Here is a 13,826-nt window from a genome sequence, read left to right on the forward strand (position 1 = left end):
ATCTCGATACTCAAGCCTAGCTCTGCCATTGCTAAGAGCCCCCTGGCATCTGAGATGGCACCCCCTCTCGCCTGGGTAACGTCACCCTGCCCCTGCCTTCTGTTCTGTGTTCTCGTGTGTGAGACTGAGTTCCACTTTAATGCCAGAAACCTATATACCAAGCGGAATCAGAACACTGGGGGCAAGAGTTTCTTGAGCTGACAGAACAGATGCTTCGCAGCAACCCACGGGCTGTCTGCCTTGGTTTCACCCTGTGGCTCTCCACGTTGCAGAAGAGGGAGGGGGCGGTCCTGGGAGTGAGGACCCCTCATGTCCTGGGGATAAGGCTCCCCTGCTGGCCGGTCATCTGCTTGCAGCTCTCCTGTCCCTTCTACCCCTGAGTCCTGTTCCCTCTCTTCAGCGCAGAATAGTATTCTTCTTCCCCTTAGCTCTCCGTTGTTATCTGAAGATGACCCTTACGCCGTGCACACCCTTTTCTTCGGCCAGTCCTCATAACACTTGGCTGTTCCACAGTGGGGGAGCCCTCCTTTGTCCGTGTCCCACTCCAGCCCATGCAGTGAAGGCAGCAGTGCGCCAGGGCCGGGCCAGAGGGCAGCAGTAGAATGCCTGCTCTCCCACCAGATGCCTCAACAGAGCACTTAACTGAAGGTTCAGCGGGAGCTCACAACAGGAAGGGGAAGCTTTCTTATTTTTTTCGCTGCAATAATCGAGTGCTTTTAAATAATGTGTTTGGGGAGGTCTGTTGGGAAACATGGTCTCTTCTCTTTTCTCTCCTTTTGTTTAGCTTGTGGAGTCAGATTTGAGTGATGCTGGTAAGGCGTCTTCAGTGAGTGAGGAAGAGGAGGAGGATGAAGGAGAAAAGGCTACACCTAGAAGAAGCAGGCCTAGGAGGAGCAGTATTGGTCTTCGAGTAGCCTTTCAGTTCCCCACCAAAAAACTGGCAAAAAAATCAGATGACAGTTCTTCGGAGCCACTGTTTTCTAGCACACGCTTACAGGATAGTAAAAAAGCAATTCTTGGCAGAAAGAGAAGCTGCAGACAGGGGAAGGAAAGGGAAGATTCGGTCTCGGAGTCTGAGGATGACTCCAGGGATGAGGGCCAGGAGGGCTCGGATGCGCTGCTGAAGAGGACCATGAACATCAAGGAGAACAAAGCCATGGTAAGGCCCTGCGGCAGGCGGGCCGGGAGCTGGCACCGGGCGCCGAGGCTCCCGGGACTGCCCTTAGAACTGCTGCTCTGGCTTCTGTCAGGATATGTGCTCTGGGTATTGGGTGTCCTTCCTCTGTTCCCGAACCCCAGCCAGTTATTACCTGATCAGCTCTGGTTTGGGAACAGAAAGCGACTCCCCTGGACCATTTTAGCTCTACTTCCTGGTACGATGACCTCCTGCTGCTTACTGTCTATTACAAAGGTAAGTTCTAAGTAGGAAGTGGTATTGGAGAGGGGAGGGCTGAACAGCTAGCTGGTTCCCAGCAGAAAGGAGCGGAGTGTGAAGAGAGTGTCGAGGAGCCCACGTAAGGTTTGCAGTGTGCAGGGTAGGCAGGCGGCTTGCAACGAGAAATCCTTCTTTGATGACCCACTGGGGCTTGAAGACCTCAGGTGAGGGAATGCAGGAGGCCTAGGTATTAAACTGAACAGTTTCGAATCACGTGAACATATCTTCGCTGGAATGAATGATGGCACACGGGGAAGTTTTTGTTATGTGTATTTGGTTTTTCTATATTCGGTCAGTAACTTGTTTGCTTCATAATTTTGTATATACAGAATTAAGAGAATTCTACCATTCAACCACTTTTAGCATTTTGGTGTATTTTTAATATTTTCTTTTTAAAAAGCGTAATATACTGTATATGCGGTCTTAGATGTCCTAGTAAGAAAATAAAAAGCCTACTTCTGAGTGAAACTTATCCTAAGACGTATTTATGCTTATTAGCTAAGGGAAGTTTTTAGCACTGTATCTGCATCTTATTAAAACAACTGTGTTCATGATTTTTTAGTGACACCTACACATTTGTATAAATCTAAAATTAAAAATCCTAATTGGAATATTAATGCCTGTTATTTGGTGTTCTTAGGTGTTTATTTGGGAATATTTTCATAAATTATTAATGAGAAATCAACTTAGAGTTTTTTTGGAGCTCTAAATAACTGTCCAAACAATCTAGTTGAGCCTTTCGTTTTGAACCTGATGAAACTTGACTTAGGTGTGCATCATGATCTGTTCCAGGGTCACACTTCTCGTCAGTGGCCCTGTCATTCCAGGGACCCGTTCATCATATATGATATGATGGTCTTTAAAGAATGGGCATAGATTTTATTCCTATGAATGATGATCCTAGCATCTCACCTCTGGAGATAAAAATCTTTACCTTTGAGGCTAAAAATATAGCAACTCTTGAGATCGTACCTGAGCTACGTGAGTCAAGTTTCTCATGTTGCCAAAACTGAGGACTTGGGGATAAGATGTTAGATGAACGAGGCGTGGCAATACTGATGTGAGGTCCTTTCTTCTGTTCGGAACCTCAGCTCGCTCAGTTACTGGCAGAACTGAACTCTATGCCCGATTTCTTCCCAGTACGAACCCCGAACTCCGCTTCTGTAAGTAGAACTCCTTTATAATTACTGATTCCGGTACCGATGGATAGAGTCTGTTGCCACATGGCTTTTATCCAAGGAAGCACCTGGTTGCATACGTCTGTGCTCTTGTTTTCAGAAGAAGAGAACAGCGAGGCGGGCTTTCTCAGAGGGACAGATCACCCGGCGCACGAACCCGACCCGGAGCGCACGGCCTCCCGAGAAGTTTGCCCTGGAGAACTTCACCGTCTCAGCTGCCAAATTTGCCGAAGAGTTTTACGGTTTCAGGAGAAGGAAGACAATTAGTGGGGTATTTTCTGAGCACAATAACCCCCGATTATTCTTGGTCTGAGCCAGTGCTGAGGCCCTGACCCAGTAGATGTGCAGCATCTCTGCCAAGTTCCCTGGTGGTGCTGGTGTTCCCGGGACCGCACTCCGAGAAGGAGCCCCCCCATCTAAGGTGAAGGCTGGAGTGAGCCCTTCACCTCCGCCGAGCAGAAGAGCTGCTCAGGGTTAGGAGCCTCAGCCTCATCTGCAGGGAGGTGGTAAAGGCCCGTCCGTGGCGCCAGGCTGCCTTGTGGTGGTGCTTGTGGGAAAGGGCAGTGATTTCTCCAGGCCTTTCAGTTGTAGGAATGGGGCATTTTCAGTGCTTTCCAAGTCTGGAGCGAGAAACGAGGTCCTTCCCATTTGCAGGTGTGGCTGTTCATTGTGGGTCACTTCCCTGTCCTCACAGAGTTTACAGCTGCGTACTACGTACTGGTCGGGGACACCCGGGGCTGCTCATTTACTGTTGTGTCTGTCACCTTGCCGTGGAGGCCGCTGACACCATGTCTGGCAGGAGCTCCGTAAATGATGGGTTCCAGGGAAATTGAAGAGGGACATAGTTAACGTTAATGGTGTTAGAGCTCTGAGAGTGAGAAACGATTTTTTTTAAGATTTTATTTGAGACAGCATGAGCAGGGAGAGGGAGAAGCAGACTCCCCACGGAGCAGGGAGCCCGATGCGGGGCTCGATCCCAGGACCCCGGGATCACGACCTGAGCCGAAGGCAGTCACTTAACCCACTGAGCCACCCAGGCGACCCTGAGAGTGTGAAATTTTTATGTGTGTTTTTTAACCAGTCGAAACAGCTTATACCAGGTTTTGCTTTGGCTCATTTTGCAGGGGAAATGCCAGGGGTATAGACGGCGTCACCGAGTATCTTCTTTTCGGCCGGTGGAGGATATCACTGAAGAGGACTTAGAAAATGTTGCCATAACTGTTCGAGATAAAATCTATGATAAAGTTCTGGTAAATTATGTATAATGAATAATTTGCATGATTGTGATTCTAATGGGGAGTCCACGGCACTGGTATTAGAAATCTTGCAGTTTTTAAACTGTAGCTGGGCTTATCCCCTTAGGTCTTCTCCCCTCTGACAGGGTCACCTGTGACTGGGAAAGGGAAGTCGGCTAGTGCAGGCATCCTCCTCAGGAAAGGTCTCTCCGGGGGATGCATATGCTCTGTGGGAAGGCGGGTGTATAGTTTGGAAAAGCATATTTATAATAGTTACATTTTAAGTATTTTTTAAGGTGTCTGAAAAAAAATACTGTGGGGTTTTTTTGTGTGTGTGCTTTTTGGTGCATATAACCGTAGGAACTAAAGTTTGAGTATCTTTGGTCAGTAGGAAATGGGTTAAAATATTTTTTATTAAACTGATTTGGAGGGAGGCTTTGTGGTGTTACGCATCATTTTTTAGATGAGGCAGTGTCCTATTACTTAAGGTAGTATTAAGAGGTTTTTAATTGCCAACATTTTAACACCAGGAAATTGTATCCCGAAAAGACCCAGATCCCCGGAAGCCGGGCCAGAGCCCAGTGCTGCTACCTGGCGCTCAGGGCCACTGGGCCCGTCACCCTCCGCGGGCTCTTCCTCCCCTGCCTCAAGGCTTTCTGCTGGTCTCTCTCATCATGTCCTTCCTTCCAGACTCCTCGCCCGTCTTACCTGCCCTAATGTGTTTCTCTGGCCCCGGAAGGAAAAGTGCTTACGGGCTTCCCGAGGGCCCTGTGGTCTGTACCAGACAGGCCGTGCTGCTTCGTGCCCGCCCCGCATACACCGCAGCACGCGGTCTCAATCCCCGCCTTCCTCCCTCAGGGCAACACCTGCCACCAGTGCAGGCAGAAGACGATCGACACCAAGACCGTGTGTCGGAACCAGAGCTGCGGGGGGGTGCGAGGACAGTTTTGTGGGCCGTGCCTGCGGAATCGCTATGGGGAGGATGTGAGATCTGCGCTGCTGGACCCGGTAGGGACGGTGTTCGCCTTCATCATGAATTGTACGGGCGGAGGGAAGCAGGTTGAAGGTGGGGCTCCCTGGGCCCTTGATCGGGGACCTGTAGCTGCAGAGCTCAGTCTACCCCTCAGCACTCTAGAGGAAATGAAAAATACGGCTTCCTTCTGGAAAGAGAGCAAGCTGACCAGCAGGACAGAAGAGAGGAGGGCGTTTTCCAGGGTCAGAGCCACGCTTTCTTACAGTTCTGGTTTGTAAGGTGGACCTATGTGCCTGGCCCTGGCCTAAAGCTTTTTCTCTGTTAATGCTGTTGACTGTTTCAGGTGTTCCTAATTCATTTAACCTAGTAAAATAGGTATATACCCTCCCTGTTCCTCGGTTCCCTCTATAAAACGCAGTAATAGTATGGTTCGTACACATGCACTTGAACCTGGGCAGTCTGGCCCCAGAGCCTGTGCCCTCAGTCAGCCCCTGCCCTATGTACGGCCTCTTTACTGTACGGGGTAAATACAGCCTGTCACCAGTTGGCAGACGAATCTGAACTACTACTCAGGTGAAGTGGTTTAGGAAGTAGAAGAGGTAGAATTCACACCTAGGTCTCACTGCTCTTTTGTACTCCTAAAATTCTGCACAATTTTTGATTGTCTAATTTTCTGGGTTTCTGCACATGTGGGACGCTGGGGTGGTCAACTCGTCTGGGCCTTTGAAACCTGTGAAGGAAGGAGACATGTTGGGCACTCTGTGCCATCTCCTAGAAGGAGCCTGGGCCTCAGGGTGGGAGGGGAGGCCTCGTGAGCCGGGCCAGAGCACAGAGGTGACGGGGAGGGGGGGGCCCGCTGCTCTTCCAGGATTGGATGTGCCCTCCCTGCCGTGGGATCTGCAACTGCAGTTACTGTCGGAAGCGTGACGGCCGCTGCGCCACGGGAATCCTCATTCACCTGGCCAAGTTCTACGGTTACGATAACGTTAAGGAATACCTGGAGAGGTAGGTCTCCCAAAGCAGAACAGAGGCTGTGATCCCCAGAAACCCTCATGCGAGGGCCATCCATTCCGTGTCTGCTCGCGGGGGAGAAGCTCAGGACTGCTGGTCCCCCCCCCTCATTGTGTAGAACAGACGGGAAACAGCGTTGCCCTCCAGAGCTCAGTTTTGGAGTGAGGCACGGGGGCTCCTGCGCCCTGGCTGCAGGGTCTACTGTCATGGAAGAGGACGAGGCAGCAGAAGCTCTGGCGCTGGGCTCCGTACTCTGGGTGGGGGGTTGAGCCTGGAACGCAGCTCTGTTTGCCTCCGTGCCCCGCGCACTAATGCCTCCGTGCCCTCTTGCTCTCAGCTTACAGAAGCAGCTGGTAGAAGACAACTGAGAGGAGGACCGGCCAGCCGGACCTGCCATGCCACTTGGGCCTGAGATTTCTTACAGTTGTGTTTTTATACAGAAATTCTTTGTAGATCTAAATACTATTTTTTTTTTTTAAGATTGTTTATATGCTTAAAAAGATTTCTCAGGAACACGGCACAGCAGAGGAATCTCTATGCATGTATCCATAGGCCCCTACGTATAGTGAATTGTTTAAAAGCATCTGCATACGATGAAAAAAAGCAGGTTTAAACGGGGTGGAGTTAAAAGTCCAGGTAAGTTCCAGAGAAAACCTAGTATAAGCAGCTCTTGCCTTTGACACTGTTTATCTGTGTGGCCTTGATCTTTACCTCCAGTCCGGGACCACATAGTTAACCCTTCTCGGGGTCATTGGAATTTGTTAAAATTACAAAGTGCAATTAATCGTAGATCTTGAGAGTAGTAGAGTTTTATTTTTATGAAAACTTGAATAAACAGGAAGTAGACTGGCACGTTACCGCCCGGGGGGCGGCGGGAGCAGCTGCCTGCAGTGTAAGCATGTCAGGGCTAAATCTTAATTTAAAAAGATTTTGTTTAAGGTCTGCAAGAGCTAAAATCCTTCACTGATGGGGTGACTTTATTAAGGATGGTGTTTAAACAAAAGTTAGGGAAGTGGGAGGAGGGGCTGTAGCTGTCAGTAGAAGGACCCCCCCCCCCCTTTCACACTTCGAGCAGCAGAGCCACGCCTGCCAGGACCCACTTGGCCGTCTTGTCTGGGCTCTTCAGCCGGAAGGTCCACACATAGTTGGAGCCCCTCATTTTGGTTTTATACACGGGGCATTCATACGTGTGTTTGGTTTCTTGTCTGTCCGTGGGGACGGCTTTGGCAAAGATGACTGGCATCACCGAGGTGACCTCCTTGAGGCAGGCTTCCACAATGCTTCCTGACTGCGTGTCCCATCGGGCACCTGCCGCAAAAGCACAAGGGTTGCAATAGTATGGCATGTTGGTACCGCTCCTCTCCCTGTTGGAGGCAATAAATGTTTGGTTTTTGGCACGTTACTGCTTGTCAGGGGCTTTCTTACCCCGGGGGTGGGTGGGTTAGCTGCTCCCCACCTGCCCCGCACACCCTGGAGGCAGAACTCACGGCTCCACATCTCCGCTTTCCTTTGAAAAATCAACTAGTTTAAATTCAAAAATAAAAACATTCTATAGGAATCCAGGCCCAGTAGAGCCAATGAGTTCCTCCTCCCTTAAAAAGACAGAAGTGTCTAATTCAGTACATTCCCTCATCACCCCCCCCCCCCCCCCTCCCCTTAGAGATTCACAATGTGCACTGGCATCTTCATGGCTTAAAGAAGTCTTGTAGTAAAGTAGCAATTAAGTGACAGCCGTCACCCTAAATGCCTTAAAATTTGGCTCACCTTGAACACAGAACCTGGTATAAAATTTTGTGAAACTGGGAAACGAGGTTAACTAAGCACTAGATCCAAGTGACTGCGAGCAGAGAGGTGTGGGCAGGGGAGTAAGCAGGGCAAACACCAACCGGACTTAAGAAAGGTCCTTCACGTACTAACCGTTCAGGTGCTCCTCATGGTGTAGCTTACCTTCCATGACGAGCCCGTGGAGATAGGCACCTTCCCGTGGAGGATGGCCGTAGTCTTCCTTCGTTTTTTTGGTGACATCAACAGTCAAGCACGTTTTATCCAGTGGCCACCCGTTTCTTCGAGCCATGGTCTGCATGATTGCTGTGGGAGGAGAAGGAACAGGAAGGTTCACAGGAGCCGGCAGCAAGCTGCCCACGGACCCGCGGCATGCTTCCGGCCCACGGGGGGGCAGGTGGCCGCACTAGACCAAGGCCAGCAGAGGCCCGCTCTGGTGGAACAGCCACGCCCAGTGGGTTCCGTATCGTCGGGGTTTTGCACTGTCATGGCAGAGTGGAGCCGTTGGGAAAGGGACCACGTGGCCCTTGACAGAAAATGTTTACTAGAGTGAACCACATCCCACCTCACGTGGCCGTTCCGCTGCGAATTTTCCTCCCTCTCTCCTCCCCTCTCTGTACTGGCCCCTGTGTGAGCACTGGGGAGCAGGGCAAGAGGGGCCAGCAGCCCTTACCAGTTAAGAAGGACTGAGGGTTGAAGAAGCCAGAAAGCCACACCACAGCTGGGAGGGCAAGATCGTGGGTCCAGGTTTCGAGTTCCCGGCATCGCAGAAGGAGGTCACTAAACCTGGTAAAATACAAGGGAGGAAGAAACAAACGTGCTCTTCAGTGACAGAGTTTTCCAATAAGGTGAGGTAGGTTTGGGGGAAGATGGGATAGATACACCACTGATAACCAAGAAAAAATCCTTACCTAATGATTTGCAGAGCACCGTCCCTTTAAAAAGCTAGATTTTTTTTTATTCCTGTTGAAATTTTGTAACTATTACCATTAGGAACAAGAAACATGGGAATGTGGAAAATTCATCTCCACTTACTGAATGATTTTAGGGATGGGTGGTGATCACACACAGGTGACAGGCTCCAGCGCAGAGTGAAGACAGGGTGCACGGGAACGCAGGTGTGCGAGGATGGGCAGGGGAAGGCTGCCGGGACAGGCAGGGGCGAGGAGACAGGTAATGAAGAGGAATAGCACCTGCCCGCCTCTGCATGCCTGTGGTTTGAGCAAGTGCTGTTTTTACCCAGGTTCTGAACTCATCGGCACAATTATGCAAGGGTGGAAGCCGACTCCCAGAGGCTACGGGAAAATGAACCTCTTTGATAAAATCAGACGTGTCAAGCCTTGAAATGTAGAACTGAGGGCTGCCAGAAAGAGTGAGAAGCTGGAGCAGGGGTAGGAGATGGAGGACAGCCCCGTGATCAAAGCCGGCAGGCAGTTCTCCAGGGGAGGGCCACACAGGCTAGCTCCGAAGTTTTCTGGGACCTGGTTTGGTTAAGGATTACAAAAGCAGCAGGACTGACATTCACAGAGAAACTTAGGTCACCACCGCGAAAATTTCTGCCATCTTAGAACATGACCCTTGTCCTGCCCCATTTAAATTCTTTCAAATAGCTGGTATAGGGAAAACCTACTTGAAGATAGTTAAGGTGAAGAACAGGAGAAGCAAGGACAGGCAAAGATAGGGAAAAAAAGACTTTTTATCTAAAAATGTTGCCACAGGAGGATAGGGATTGTAGCCAATTTCCAAGTTTTTAAAAAATGATTGCCTGTACAAGTAGGATTAAGGTTTGGAAGTGATGAGGTAAGAAAAAGACATTAAGTAGAAAGATCTCAGAGTAAGAAAAAATGAAATGGGATAAAAGTTGAATACAATTCTAGGAAATTTGACTTTTCCTCAATTACAAATTTGACTCTAAAATCAGGGACATGCTATGTTTCAAGAAAATTTGGCCGCAAATAATCAATACTAAGATATATCTTAATATAGACCGAGGACAGAATCCTAGGAAAAACACGAAGTCTTTTTTTTTTTTTTCTTTCTATAAATTAGCTGCAAACACCTCCCCAGTAGCATTTGATCAAAGAATGCCGGGCTGCCTACAAAGCCCCCCAACGATTGGGTTAAATTTTTTTTTATAACCCACCAGCCTGTCGTTTGAGGATGAAGACAATTGGTTATATGGTATAAAAAGCTGGCACCAAATCCAACGAACAAGAAGGTTGATAACCCAGCAAATAAAAATAAAGAGGAATCTGAAAAAAGGTCTCTTAGTATGTTTAAATTCCTAAAAAACTAGAGTAATAATAGTCATAAAAACAGGAATTTATGAAACCAAGTCTGGTACCTCCCCTGCCCCCAATATAAAGAATGTGGAATTGAAAATTGATTTTGGACCATGAAATTTTAAAAGTCAAGGGGAGACACGGTAAACTGGAAACAGGTTTCCGCCCAGGACCGACGAAATCAACCAGAATACAGCAGAGCAAGACATAGATTGAAAATACAAGATTTCAGGTAGGTAAATAAAATGAAGACAACGGGGGAAGGCAGTATTTGGAGAAATAAGGGCTAAGAATTTTTCAGAGTGGAAACAATAGGTAAACTTACACATTTATAACTACACATGGTACCAGCGGGGATACATTTTAAAAAGTCCACACCTAAATAAAAATAAAGTAGTGAAATTGCAAAACATCAAGGGTGAAGAGAAAAATCTTAAGAATGTCCCAGAGAGAAAAGATTAGTTGTGAAGGGATGACAAGTACATTTAAGAACAGTCTCATCAGCTATAATAAATGCTAGAAACCAATGGAGGTACCAGACCACAGGGCTGAGAGAAAATCATCGTATCCGAGAATTGTACATGTAGCTAAACTATTTTGAGCGAGAGTGCAGTAAGGGAGATTCAGATACACAAAGAACCCTATTTACTTCCCACCACATACCCTGAAAGCCCTTTAGCAAAAAGGTAAGAGGGCCCAGAACAAAGGAGCCCAGAATGAGATACAAAAAGCCAACAATGAGCGAAGAAATCAATATATGTTGTTAAGCAAAAATAATTGACTATATAAACAAAAATACTATGGTTTAAAATAAGGTTGAATTACAATTGCAGACCAGAGGAGGCTGGCGTTCAGAGGGAGGTTAAAAGTGTTGACTTTACATTGTGTTAGAAAAATCAAGTGTGTAGGTTACAGTAAAGTGTCTCTGCTAAAATAATAGGAACTGTACAGGGATAAACATGGAATAAAGAAAACTACTAGGGGCGCCTGGGTGACTTGGCTGGGTGTCCGACTCTTGATACCCGCTCCGGTCTTGATCTCAGGGTCATGAGTTCCAGCCCCATGTCGGGCTCCACACTGGGCATGGAGCCTACTTTAAAAAAGGAAAAAGGTGGGGGAACCCAAACTATTAAATGGACAGAAGCCAGAAAAAATTGGAATAAAAGAAGAAAAATACAGAAATTAGAAGGCACAAAATAAGATGGTGGAAGTGACTCCAAAGTTGTTATCATAAAATTTAAGTGTAATATATTTTTGATTGGAAATAGAAAATCTGATTTTGGACATCCCCAGCATTCACAGAAGGCCAGTGAGTAGCTCTGCTCTGCTCTTCCCTGCCATGGTCCTTTGCTGCCATCTGTGTCCCTTCCACGTCGTACCTTCCGTTCGCGCACGGCCCACACAGCCAACACCTGGCTGCCTGGCGGGCAGTTCCAAGGTGCAGTCATTTGAAAATGTTTTAAGATTTTGTTTTTTTAAGTAATCTCTAGTGCCAACATGGGGCTCGAACTCACAATCCGAGAGTCGCAGGCTCTACCGACCTGAGCCAGCCAGGTGCTCCTCATCTGGAATTCTGATGGAGCTTTCCAGTTTAAGGCTCAGAGTAGCATTCTGGCTCATGGAAAGAAGACAGGAGGAAAGCAAGGATAAAAAAATTTCGGTACGGAGAAGACAGGAATAGAGAGAATCTTTGAAACTTCCTGTGTTGACTACGAAGACCAAGGAGCAGTTGGAGAGAGCACTAGCCGTCAGGGAGCTGTGAATTTCGGCCCCAGCTTTGGAACACCTCTTTGCACTCACACTCACACACTGAAGCAGTCAGATTTACTGTATACTGTAAATTTTTTTAAAGATTTCATTCATTTATTTGCCAGAGAGAGCACGCACAAGCAGGGGGAGTGGCAGAGGGAGAAGCAGGCTCCCTGCGGAGCAAGGAACCCGATGTGGGGCTCGATCCCAGTACCCTGCGATCATGACCCGAGCCGAAGGCAGACGCTTAACTGACTGAGCCACCCAGGCGCCCCTCTACTATCGTCTTTTTTTTTTTTTTTTAAAGATTTTATTTATTTATTTGAGAGAGAGAATGAGAGACAGAGGGCACGAGAGGGAAGAGGGCAGAGGGAGAAGCAGACCCCCTGCTGAGCAGGGAGCCCGATGTGGGACTCGATCCTGGGACTCCAGGATCATGACCTGAGCCGAAGGCAGTCGCTTAACCAACTGAGCCACCCAGGCGCCCTCTACTATCGTCTTTTAAAAAAGTTAGCTATGAGATGGCATTGGTAATCACTAGCTTCGAAAATAAGCATATGAAGTGACATGAAAGCAAACTCAAGTTGCCTCCCATGGCTATTTAAATAATGGTGGAATTTTATTACCTACATTTTTCAGATGATAGAAATTAGGAAGATCAGGTATTTTGTCCGGGACCAAACAGCTTAATAAGTAAGGTGCAGAATTTGATTCTTGCTTTGACCCTAACTTTTCACTGATTTTTGCCTTTAAAGCAACACACGGAAGAAACTCAAGTGAAAGTGGTGGTACTCTGTTCGCAGCATCACAGGCCAGGTATACTCACAAAGTACACTCTTCATAGTTGTTCCAACACAACAGTAACTGAGAACACTGAACCAGCACCCAGGTGGATAATGGCAGGGGGAGCAGCGAGGGGGCAGCTTACCACTGGGCCAGGCCGTATGTAGATGGATAAGCCAGTTTGCTCCAAGTGTCTGGGACTGTGTCATAACTCAGCTGGGACTGCTGGGCTTCCATCTCAGGAGATAAGGTCAGCTCCCCCTTGCATGGAGAAGAGAGGCCACAAAGTCAGTGTCCCCCCACGTGGTGACGCCGGTTCTAGTACCACTGTTAAACTTACCTTGTAACCAAGGTCTAATTGTTGAAGGGACACACGGATTTCCCGCAGGAGAACATTCATCCTTTCACACTCTTGGAAGCAAACAAGAACATAGGGGCTTCTGTTTGAGCTTTTTTGCATTATCTCCACCATGTTGAACTCTTCTGGAAGTTTCTCCAAAAGGTCATCCAAAACATTCTTAACCTTAAATCATTAACACACACAAGATTGAGCTCGTCTGTGTTTCATTTTTAGTTACAGGGACTATGCCCTTGATTTTTCGAAGTCCCAGAATATATTCTACAACTCCTGAAGATGCTTACTAATGCTTTTAAAAGATATCCACTGCCTCCTGGAGATGGGCAGACAGGCACTCTGACTAGCTCAACTACCTCTGCATCAGTGCAGCCCTCCCCCCTCTGTAGATCCCATCAGGAAGGAGCTACTATTTGTCTGCAGTTTATTCACTGTTAGCATTTAGGGAATAGAACTGTCATCAATGACATTTCACTTGTACATAAAGATACAATCAGAGGAAGTAGAACCCCAACGTTTAGGTATTACATTTTGTAATCTAATGCTAATTAAAGGAAAAAAAAAAAACATTTGAAAAGTCACAGGAACCAAAAATGCCCTTTAGGGTTGAGCTAATTCTGGTGAGTCTATGATGTTGCCCTTCCAACTGACATAGCCTAAAATTTTAAGAGCAGTTTGGATCCACATTTTCAACAGCAAGGGAGCCCCTGTCTTCTTCAATTATTGCCTTGAAGAAATAAAAGATTTATACATTAAAGATGTGAAAATGTATGTAGTACTTCAATGTACATATTTTTTCTTTTAATGAACTGGGGAAAACCAACGGATACCTAAAATAGACAAAAGTTTTAAGGGTATTGCCTGTCTTTAGCCTTAAGCAGCTTTCACTCTTTCCTCGGTTTCTTGGATTACTGCCTGTGGTTCTGATATCCTAATCCCAAATGGCTTTAGCACCCTGGCAGGTTATTTTTCAGGTCCTGAAATCTTAAACTCATCTGCAGCAGCTGTAGAAAATATGAAACAGTGCAGTAGGCAAGTTAGGT

The 13,826-nt window shown here is 47.4% G+C and overlaps 2 protein-coding genes across 2 annotated transcripts in view; one reads left to right on the forward strand and one right to left on the reverse strand.

The window, feature by feature from the left end:
• Window positions 1–6,873, forward strand: part of CDCA7L (cell division cycle associated 7 like) — a 42,826-nt gene extending 35,953 nt beyond the window's left edge. Inside the window, exons 4-10 of the mRNA XM_032401961.1 lie at window positions 785–1,159; window positions 2,527–2,598; window positions 2,714–2,884; window positions 3,738–3,863; window positions 4,707–4,856; window positions 5,690–5,826; window positions 6,170–6,873. Coding sequence (XP_032257852.1) covers window positions 785–1,159; window positions 2,527–2,598; window positions 2,714–2,884; window positions 3,738–3,863; window positions 4,707–4,856; window positions 5,690–5,826; window positions 6,170–6,200 — 1,062 coding nt within the window. The 3' untranslated portion in view covers window positions 6,201–6,873. The remainder of the gene's footprint in view (window positions 1–784; window positions 1,160–2,526; window positions 2,599–2,713; window positions 2,885–3,737; window positions 3,864–4,706; window positions 4,857–5,689; window positions 5,827–6,169) is intronic.
• A 10-nt stretch (window positions 6,874–6,883) lies between these two features.
• The window catches only part of DNAH11 (dynein axonemal heavy chain 11), a 320,378-nt gene continuing 313,435 nt past the window's right edge, over window positions 6,884–13,826 (reverse strand). The window contains exons 77-81 of the mRNA XM_032401311.1: window positions 12,769–12,951; window positions 12,574–12,689; window positions 8,288–8,400; window positions 7,780–7,920; window positions 6,884–7,140 (exon numbers count right to left, since the gene is read on the reverse strand). Of these exons, the coding sequence (XP_032257202.1) occupies window positions 6,893–7,140; window positions 7,780–7,920; window positions 8,288–8,400; window positions 12,574–12,689; window positions 12,769–12,951 (801 nt within the window). The 3' untranslated portion in view covers window positions 6,884–6,892. The remainder of the gene's footprint in view (window positions 7,141–7,779; window positions 7,921–8,287; window positions 8,401–12,573; window positions 12,690–12,768; window positions 12,952–13,826) is intronic.

Source organism: Phoca vitulina, unplaced genomic scaffold (assembly GCF_004348235.1).
Source record: "Phoca vitulina isolate PV1807 unplaced genomic scaffold, GSC_HSeal_1.0 scaffold4, whole genome shotgun sequence".
NCBI lineage: Eukaryota > Metazoa > Chordata > Mammalia > Carnivora > Phocidae > Phoca > Phoca vitulina.